The 10426-nt window shown below is 50.7% G+C and overlaps 1 protein-coding gene across 2 annotated transcripts; it reads right to left on the reverse strand.

Annotated features, from left to right (window-relative positions):
- Nucleotides 1-631: 631 nt before the first annotated feature.
- Nucleotides 632-9770, reverse strand: arhgap35b (Rho GTPase activating protein 35b). Of its 2 annotated transcripts, none has more exons than XM_084684184.1 (7): nucleotides 9608-9770; nucleotides 3557-7433; nucleotides 2741-2882; nucleotides 2210-2287; nucleotides 1841-1972; nucleotides 1621-1726; nucleotides 632-1503 (listed from the first exon to the last, which is right to left on the reverse strand). In XM_084684184.1, the coding sequence occupies exons 2-7, from the start codon at nucleotides 7277-7279 to the stop codon at nucleotides 1089-1091; spliced, it is 4596 nt and encodes a 1531-aa protein (XP_084540310.1). In that variant the 5' UTR covers nucleotides 7280-7433; nucleotides 9608-9770; the 3' UTR covers nucleotides 632-1088. The 2 variants fall into 2 exon arrangements, with proteins under 2 accessions (XP_084540310.1, XP_084540309.1); XM_084684183.1 differs by having other exon boundaries at nucleotides 9122-9770.
- Nucleotides 9771-10426: the final 656 nt, after the last annotated feature.

Here is a 10426-nt window from a genome sequence, read left to right on the forward strand (position 1 = left end):
GCAAATTCTTCATCCACAAAGAGACTCCAGAATACTCCTAAGAGGATGACCCATTACACAAAACAAACGTAATCAACGTCGCATTTCACAGAACTTAACACTATGATTCAAAAGTGCTTCAGATAAAGTATGTGGATACAAAAAAAAAAAAAAAAAAAACGGTTTTGATGTAAACAAAGTTTTGATCTGCCAAGCCCCCTACAGGGGCATGGGTATGGCTGCTTGAGTTGTGAACTCAAAACACACAACAACAAAAAAAGAAAACATTCTGGCCCAACAACCCCCCCCCCCCCCCCCAAAAAAAAAAAGACAGAAAAAGTGACCATTAAAGTGCGTCCCTGGATGCCCCCCTCCCCCCATAACACCCTCCCATCCCATCATTTCCTTAATATAATTTCCCTACCAATGCCCTGACCCCCAACCCCGATAGAGAACCCCCCTCCCTGTCTGCACCCACCTCCTTGGGTACAGCCTAGTGTGCTCCCAGGTGGGGGGGCCAATAGACAGACAGGACCGGGGTAGGAGGGCTCTCTCCTGCCCCAGTGGTGCCTGCTCACTGCCCACACCACTGCAAGAGAAGCACAGCCCATTCATCCAGTGGCTACTTTCATGAACAAACAAAAACACAAAATTACTATTCACAATTTTCTTTTTTTTTTGTTTTCAAACACGGTGGCACAAATCCGTCGTCTTCCAGCTAGGACAAGGAGGTGTGGATTTCCTGGCTTGAGGGTGAGAAAAAGGTTAGCAGAGAGATGTTTACTGTAACTGTGCACCTTGTCCGGGTGTGTGTGTGCGTGAGGGGATTCACGTAACAAGGGTACCCTGGCCCGGCACGCTGGAGTTTGGACATCCGCACAGTGGTCAGAAGTTGCGTGTCGGGTAAAGCTCCTTCAAAATGTTCCTCAAGACCTCTCTTCATGACCAACGTTGTCCATGACCAAAATATGTAGTGCATGTTGTTTTTCTTTTTAATTCTGTGTGTCTGTCATGATGTTATGTGTTTGAGTGTGGGGAACCGCACGCGCGCGCATGTGTGACTAAGGTCCAGCATCATGGGCATGTGTGCTCCGTTTCCCCCGTGTGTCTCACAGAGTTTCCTGCTCGGCGGGGGTGTGGTGTGGGTGGGGGTGCTGATGGAGGGGGGGCAGGAGGGACTGCAGGGGCGACTGCGGGGTGGTGGGGGGCGACTGCTGCAGGGGGCTGAAGTGCGCGGCGCTGGGGGGTGGGGAGGAGCGGTAGCAGGAGTAAGCGGAGCCCCCGCCGGTGAGGGTGGTGGTGGGGGAGGCGGGGAGGCCGGCCAGCCCCGTGGGCGAGTCGATGAGGGGCTGGTTGTAGAAGAAGAAAGCACACTGGTGGATGAAGCACTCGATGATTGTCTGGTAGGTGCGCGTGGCCGTCAGGGCGTCCATGGTGGTGAAGTCGGGTCTCATGAGCGTGGGCCAGAAACAGATGGACAGGTTCTCGCTGGTCATCAGGTTCAACCTGCTCATCTGACTCACCCTGGCAAAAACACACACACACACACACTTCCTGTCAACTGTGGCGCAGGGAAAAACATGGAAAAGGTTTCAGCGGAGGTGGGTCATTGCGGCCGCAGGGCCAGACGGTAACACTCACTTGTGTAAGTGGCTCGTGACGTATTTGAAGACATCGTAGTTCTCCCTGGGGAACCGCCTCAGCACGTCCTTCATGGTGTACAGCCTCTGTTCCCTGTCGTTGATCTCTGTGCACACGGGAGGGAGGGAGGGAGGGAGGGAGAATGGATGACTCAGACTCTCTCACAGACACACACACACACAAACACTTCTCCTGTCAGATGTTTTAGCGTTTGCCTTACTGAAAGCCTCCAGGAGGTCCACTTGAAGGACGCAAGGCACCAGAGGTTCCGGAAGCTCAGAGAAGAAGCTCTTCAGTGCCCCGGCCACCGTGTTAATGGCGAAGTCCTTGTCCACAAGATCCAGCCCGTGGTCTGTATGTACATGGGTTGGGATGGGGAAGGGGCAGACAACACAGAGGAACAAGTCAAGAGGCTAGTAGGCTAGCGACTGGGGTAAATAGATTTTGGTAGCACGTCAATTTCCTCTACTGTATTGACGAGCAAGCCGGCGCTTACGACGGCGGCGAACTAGCAAGCCGGCGCTAACGACGCCGGCGGACGGGTATTGGAGCATGGCGATGCACGTCTTGGACATATTGTCCAGCTCACCCTGATCAAACTGCCTCTGCATGCTCTCCATCTCAGACTTGTTTCCACTCACACGGTACAGGCCCTCTGTGTTCAGGCCTGGAGTATTAGAAAGAGAGAGAGAGACAGACAGAGACAGAGAGACAGAGAGCCAGAGAAACAAGACTTCCATTAAATGAGCCTTCTTGGAGACGGATGAGGGTACAGATGGGAGTTGGTTATAATTGATGAACGACACTCATTGCTTTCGAATTACATTTGAGCTGTTCAGCAGACGTGCCCGTTTAGCGGGTACCCTCCCATTACAAACGACTTACTATGAATGTATTCCAACAGTGAGCCAGTCACAACCATACAGTAAAACTTGACCTCAACAACAATCTTTTCCGAATAAATCAAGAGTAAAACACTAAATTGCTGCCCTTCAGCACGGTGCGCCGACCATCCACATAAAAACATGACCAGGTGACAAGCCCATACTTACACTCTCAATTCAAAAACACTCCCTCATCCTGCTGAGTACACCGACAGGCACAAAGGGGGGATGCTTACCTGTGGTCTCGATAAAGCGAACACACTTCTCAATGAAGAGTGGAATTGGCCTGTCCGGTGACACTACAGTCACCAGAGGAACTCCAAAATAGTTGCTCTCCAGGGGTTTGGGGATAGAGGGTCGAGGCTTTGGTCTGGTTTTCTGAAAATGAAAACACACACAAACACAAACACAAACACAAACAAATGTTGCTCAACGACCGTCACTGATTAAAATCTGGAAAAGGTTTGTTATGTTGATACCGAGAGATCCGACGATTTCTCCCGAGCTAGTCGGATGCGTTTGCCCTTGGTCTGGATTGCTTTAGCATTGACATCAAGGGCTGTTTCATCAAGTGTCTCTCACTCAAATACTGAGTGAATGACTACATTCTTCTCCAGTTCTTCCCACACAGTTTGATTCGTGCGGTTAAATGAATGGCTTCACACAGCTGCCACATTTGATAGCAAAATCAAGCGCACAAAAGAAACACAAACTGCAAGGTTAACATGTAGCATATTGACTTTAAAACAGCCTTAACATAGTCGTAACATCTATTAAGCAAAAACAACAATGCTTACTCATTAGCAGTTCGGAGGCAAGTAACTGTGTGGGGGTCAGATGGCTGAGCGGTTAGGGAATCAGGCTGATAAATCAGAAGGTTGCCCGTTCGATTCCCGGCTGTGCAAAAAATGACGTTGTGTCCTTGGGCACGGCACTTCACCCTACTTGCCTCTGGGGGGGGAATATCCCTGTACTTACTGTAAGTCGCTCTGGATAAGAGCGTCTGCTAAATGACTACATGTAAATGGAAAATGTAACTGAAGCATACGCACCTTGGCCGTTCGCCGCAGGCTCTTCAGAATGTTCCTTTTTTTGGGGTCCTCGCTCTCTTCGTTGACCAGGACGTCTCCCTTCAGGGTTCCAAAGTCGTCCTCCTTGGTCTTGGGCAGGGCCCCCATCTCGTCGTCGCTGCCGATGAAACTGCTGCGGAAGCTGCTGAACTTGCCCAGGCGCTTGGAGCGGTCGCGGTACAGCCGAGGCTTCACCCCGGCCGCGGAAAACTTCCGGCGGCGCTCCAGGGAGCTGCTGTCGGCCTCGCTGTCCGAGCCGTTCCCGTTGGAGTGCATCCGGTTGGCGTTGCGGATGGTGATGATTTTGCCCTGGGTGCTGTCGTGCGGAACAGAGTAGATGATCTCCTCGTTGCTGGGCCGGGGTTTGGAAACGGCATCCATGGGCTCGGCGTAGTCGGAAGGATCGTAGCCTCCGTCGCCGCCCGGTACCCAGGTCACGGCCGAGGGCAGGGACCGACGGTGGCCTACCGTGTCCATGTATGGGTTACGGCCCACTTTCCGGAAGTCAAAGGTGACGGTGGGCTTGGGCCTCACCTGGAGGGGCAGCTTGTGGTTGAGCTTGTTCTCGAAGGAGCCGATGTCGGAGATCATGGCGATGTCGCCCGAGTCCAGGTCGGGCAGGTTGAAGCCCCCGCCGTGGGTGAGCGTGCCGTCGTAGTAGGGCGGAGACGCCTCGACGTCGTCCTCCGAGTCCAGGAACATGGTGACGGGGCTCGGGGAGCTACAGCGAGGAGAGTACACGCTCTCGTTGGTGCACGCCTCTGCCACGTTGTCGTACATGTGCGTGGCCTCCACGATGTTGCGCTTCTCCACCACCTCCATGAGGAAGGGCTGGAACATCTCGATCCGGTGCAGGCCGCCCGCCACCCCTCCGGAGCCGCACACCACGCTGTTGAAGCGGCCCTCGATCTCCCGGGCGAGCTCCTCCCCCTGGACCAGCTGCTCGCGGGCCGACTCGCTGTCCGTCAGCTCTGCCTGGCTGTCCCCGACAGCCAGCAGCTGCACCGGGATGATGTCCTGGACCTCGCAGAGGAACGCGCACAGGGTCTCCAGGGAGGCCTTGCGGCGGGCGGAGTACACGGCGATGTAGCCGTGCACCAGCCGGCTCTTGCGCAGGGAGAAGGAGGCGTGGTAGGAGAGCAGGGAGAGTTCGATCACCTGCTTGTGGCTGCCCACCGTATGCTCCAGCATCACGGAGGTGCCGCTGTTGGACGTCGGCCTGCAGTGCTGGGGAAGCAGGAACGGCGTGAGGAGCTGTTCGATGTCGTACGAGTCGCCGCACATCAGGCACATGACGATGCGGATGTCCGCCTCCGGGCTGGGCTGGTGAGGAGAGTCCCGCGGGCCTGGGGGTTGAGGGGGGAGGGGCGGGGAGCCGCTGCTGAACGAGGAGCTCCTCCTGGAGTCCAGGAGACCTCTCAGCACCTGGTTGATCTGACTCTCGTTCACGTTGTGACCGTAGCCCACGCCGGGTGAAGCTGGATCCAAGAAGCTACACTGAAGTCTCCGGGCTACCTGCTGTCCTTGCGTTATGAGGGCCAAAGCAGTTTCTCCTCCTACATCTGCATAGGTTCCAACACCCCTTTTGGTGACTAAGAGCAGGGAAGTTAAAAGCTGGGCTAACTGACTGTCCCTTCGACCAATAGTTGACTCCCTCAACCTTTCGATGCTCTCCACCACGTACGTCAGCGACTCTTTTGAATTATACAGACAAAGGCAGCCATGGGGTGTGAAGGTGGGGGTATGGAAGGAGTTCACGGGAAGACGTACGTTGCCTTCAATAGGTCTCAAGGTCAGCTCATACATCTTACCATCTAACACGTACCGGTCGTCATTTGTACAGAGCGCCCTAATCTCATTCGCAAACTCCCTTGCCAGTCCATCCTTTCCTAGTATTACGAGGTTGATTCTGTCAGCCTTGGTGTTCCCAAAGTGGGATTTCATATCGAAAAAGGGGTAGCATGTAGGGAAGCGTGATGCTAGGAGCTGTTCGATCTTGAAGTCTCCACACTGCGGGCTACTGGGACAGGTCTCCTTGGTTGGGTGGTAGACAAAGTGTATATGCTTTAACACCAGGGCATCCCTCTCTGCCGGAAGCTTCTGCAAGGCTTTGAACCTCTGCTCCTCCCCCAACACCTCCTGGATGGCCCCCATCTTCTCCTTGCTGGGCTTGGCATCCACCTCCAGCTCGTAGAAGAGTTCTGAATATTCCAGAAGCAACTCCTGAAAGTCCTCCTTGGCACGGTCGATGATCTCCTTCTGGTGGCGGTTGTAGAGATCCAGGTATTCGGGCTCCTCCAGCCACTGGTAGAAGTCCTCGTTCATGATGAAGCTGCGTGCCTCTTCCCACGGCTTGCCGGGCGTGACGAAGAGGGAGGAGGCCAGCTTGTGCTTGAACTCCTGTCTCATCTCGGCCCGCTTGCACTCGTTGCGCAGGTGCTCCAGGTGGGTGTTGAATATGGACTCGGCGACCGGCGTCTCCAGCAGGTCTGAAGGGATGCGCTCGTCCTCCACGTTGTCTATGTGCGCCGTGTCCTCCCACGGAGTCTCTTCCAGAACCACGAACCAGTGGGTAAAGTGCTGCTTGGACTCCAGGACCTTCTGTACCCCCGACCAGCTGAGCTGGTCGATCTCATCCAGATCGGGCACCAGGGAGCTAAGTGCTAGAGGAAGAGTGCTCAGGTAGATTTTCCGACGCCTCTCGATGTGCTCCTGCTTCAGCCGGTAGACGTGTTGCTGGAAGAGCTTTTTGCATTTTGCAGAGCCCTCCAAAAAGACGTAGTCCTTGTACTCGGAGGAGGTGTTCATTCTCCTGCTCGTGTTGGGCCAAGTTTCGTTGTGGTTCTTCACGATCCGATTGACGAGCCATTCGTAGCGGTCCTTGGCGGAGGCTATCTGCTGGCTCTGGAGCTTGAGGGCCTCAAAGTACCCGATGATCTTGGGCTTGCCCCTGCCCTTGTCGAGTAGTTGTACTAAAGTGAGGAAGGCTAGGTCCACGTTGATATTGGAGCGTGCAGACGTCTCCACCACTGGAAGACTCTTTTTCGTGATGGCGAAAGTGTGGGAATCTTTGATGTAGCGTTCGACTCCCTCGTCGCACTTGGTGAGGACCAGCACGATGGGCTTCTTGGTCTTGCTCAGCTGACTGTACAAGTTACTGACAAACTTTAACTGGTCGTCAAAGTTGCGATTCATGCCCCTGCTGACGTCCACGCAGAGCAGGAAACCGTCCACCTGGAGTTTGCCCTCTGGCATCTGCTTCTGTTCAAAGTCCTGCTCCAGACCCAGTTGGTCAGTGCAGAAGTACATGAGCTTCTCCGCGGAGGCCAGCTTGGTTGAGGCCGCCCTCTTGATGTAGGGCTGCATGGCAGTGCTGCGGTGAGGCTGAAACGTCTGGTCGTCAATAAACTCAGTCTGCTCCACCACGTGCATCCTGCACTCTGGCCCTTCCTCCAAAACCCGCCCCACTTCCCCCCAGAACAGGAAATGGTCATTGTTGACCACTCTGCCCCCAAAGTCACTGGTGCTCAGCACAGATGTGTGGTCCAGATAGAAGTCATCGGCACTAGGGCGCACGAAGCGGTTACACAGGCACGACTTGCCCACTCCACACTGCCCTTTCTCTTTCTCCGTCCCTGACAAACCAACCACGTTGAGGTTATAAATAGGAGTCCGGGCGTCTTGTTTTTTCGCCATCATCATCATCTGCTGGGGCTCATCCTGTCATACACAGGCACTGGATAGGGGAGTACACCTGGATGTATGTCCATAAAGTGGCTGATGCACCAGAGATTGTTGGGTGGACAATTAGGTTTTAGGAACTTGAACTACAGGTTTGAATCCGGACGCAGATCTGACCCTGTCAAAGAAAACAAGACATACATGAGACATTATAACTGACAGAAGGTGAGAGTAATTATTAACAAGAAAACATGTGATTTTTGTAGTATTTGTAATGTGTAAGTGTATCACCACCTAGACTGTATGACTTAAATATTATGAGCTACTTGTCTATGTGTAAGTTGGATTCTGGTAGCAAAAAAAAAAGGCACAAAATAATGAGAATCGCTTCAGGATTAAAATATATGCTTATCATGTAGGCTGTGACCAGCCCACATGGTAAAACATAATGTGATTAGTCATTCCATTCACGCAACTCAGGTAATTAGGGTCACATTAAGGGGTCTTCTCTTGCCTGAACAATGTCAATCATCAACTAGTGTATTAGCATCCCAATAACAGGAAGCCACATTACTGTGTACGGCTCCTATTCCCAGTGTCAACACTGACTACCGCTTCACGGTCTACTCTACATCTTCATAGTGAGCATGGAGGGTAGGAATATGGGTTGGGTGGGGGGGGGGGGAGGAGGAAGAGGAAGAGGGGTATTATTTAAACTAATTGGAATCCATTCTCTCAATGGTCGAGAGCCCAGAGGATCCTCTCTGCCAGACTAATAACTGTCGTATATGTTCTCTCTTTCTCTCTCTCTCTCTCTCTCTCTCTCTCTTCTGACAAAGGGCAGGGCAGTGGTAATGGTTTCCTTGCAGCATGAGTCAGTCTGGCCACCATCGATACTCTGTGATGTAAACTCAGGCAATGTCCGTAAATGAAAAATGCAATTCGCCAGTTCAATGGATCTAGATCACCTGTGTGCTACTGCGATATTCATACAACCAAGATACGTCATTGAACATCATCTTGTTTGCTTATACTTGTTACATATCACATACCTAAATGGTATATATTTGTCTAACTCACACTCATGTTCTATGAGGTCTGCCACCTGTAGGAGCATGACTTCTTTAGTGAAAATAGAGGTTCATTATGAGTTTGAGGTAGTTAAATTCAATATCTTGTCTACAAGAAGATAAATGTTACTTTACTGCATTACTTATAACAAGCTTGCTTAATAGGAAGTTGCAAGCACACCGTGCACAAATAAATTATTAAACGTTGTTGATTCCATTGTCAATTTCACAAGTTGAAAATAACCTTTTTAAGATCTATGAAATTAAATCCATTAATAACATTTAAAAAAAACATTGCATGCCGAACTGTCAATGTTTAAAACGTATTCAAATCAACTGTGTAACCATGGCTCAGTAGGTAGTCCATTTGCTCAGCTGAACTAGGCCTGACGACCAGATTGAACGGGCAAGTACTTTGGAAATGAAAACAAGTCACTTCCCTACGCTCTCATTGATACGTCGTATTCTCCGTTTAAATGCTCGGACCACATTGCTAGAAATTAATCGCGATCAGCTATTCATATGAATACAATTCCATTCGCGTTTTGCAGTGGATTAACAAAGGCTTTGGGCAGAATTTTTGTGGATAGAGCTCTGGCCACGCCAGGCCTCTTGTCCACAGAATGAAATTGCAGACTAACAAAACCCATTCACCTCAAGTCGATCCCCTAACACCCAATTCCCTGTGTACCTGGCAATAGAATTTCCATGCAGCCAAAGTTGAATATAATGTCTAATCAATTCATTTGTTGATTCAGTGTTCCAGATTTACAAGAGGAAGTGAGTAGCTACATACCATCGCATTCTGCCTTTCTCCCTTCGCATCAGGCCAGTGCTTGCCGCAGCCTTAGTCGCTTTATAGGCATGGGCACAACGAAACAAATATAATAGCCTACGAGTTGTCCGAATCGCAAACGGTCACAATTCTTCAGAAGCAATTATCAATGCGTTTGTTTGTTTATAAATGCCTGCATTTGGATGTTTTTAACGCTGTTTGTTTTCTTTGTAATAAAACTACAAATGTAAAAACGATAACCTTCAGTATTTTTTCCTCAGTTATTGTCCTCTTGGGGAAAAAGAAAGGCGTATAAAAAATCTTGTTTCACCGTCCGCTCTTTGGATCACCACGTTGCTTTTGACCAATTATTAAGTCCATTGTTGTGCCTACATTATGCTGGATCGATCATGCACAGGACACCGGTCGAGTATGTTGCAATTGCTGTACATTGTTTCCTCTGGAGTAGTCTAATGCAACAAATCGGTTATGTCCAGATCAATTTACCCAGAGATTGCGTGTGTGAAAGTGTTTTTTTCTCCAGCTTCCCAATAATGGCGGCGGCCCTCCTCCCGGACCTAATTCTCCTCTTCTTTTCTCTGAAAAAAGGGGAGCTACTAGTCAGAAGAGGCAGAGACTCGCCCAGCGGCGCGCACACACAACTGCAGCACGTATTTACAAAGGCGAGACGCTGCTGTCATGCCGACACGCGCAGCCACCGTTAGTTCAGATAGCCAAATAGGGTATGACTTTAGCCACCCTTTTATCAAAAAACCTCCAAGAGCCTAAAGACTAGTAGGCTAGTCAGCTGGCCATAACGCATAACGTCACGCCTACAAGCAAACATGCCTCCATTGCTATGTTAATTGGGGGGAAAAAATAGATCTGTCAGTAGCTCCTCGCAGAGTAGCCCAGTTGATACAAAATGACATCATCCTGTTTCTCAATTAGAGGCAGAGGAGGAATAGGGTGGAGGTAGGCTACTCAATGCCTATTCCAGTTCAATTTGTTTGCGTCAAATGTATCAGCTGTGCATAGGGAAGGACACACCCCATAGCACAACATGCCTTTCTCTTGACAATGATAATTTGGCATGCCGCTACAATGACCTGCTGAACCTCTTCCCCATCCTTAAAACTCTTAATTAGAACTTAGAACAACAATGGAAGCGAACTTCATATCAACCAAATTAGAACTTTCGCTACAAGCTCCCTATCGACCGAGTCCCTTGCACTTGTTCAGGTGAAACGTAGCCTCGACTACAGGACTCCAACCGCGGTAGCCTCATCGTTCCCCATCATTTGCATAGGCGTGCATTTTGCAGGG

This window comes from Hypomesus nipponensis, chromosome 20, assembly GCF_054491055.1.
Source record: "Hypomesus nipponensis isolate SF chromosome 20, ASM5449105v1, whole genome shotgun sequence".
Taxonomy (NCBI): Eukaryota; Metazoa; Chordata; class Actinopteri; order Osmeriformes; family Osmeridae; genus Hypomesus; species Hypomesus nipponensis.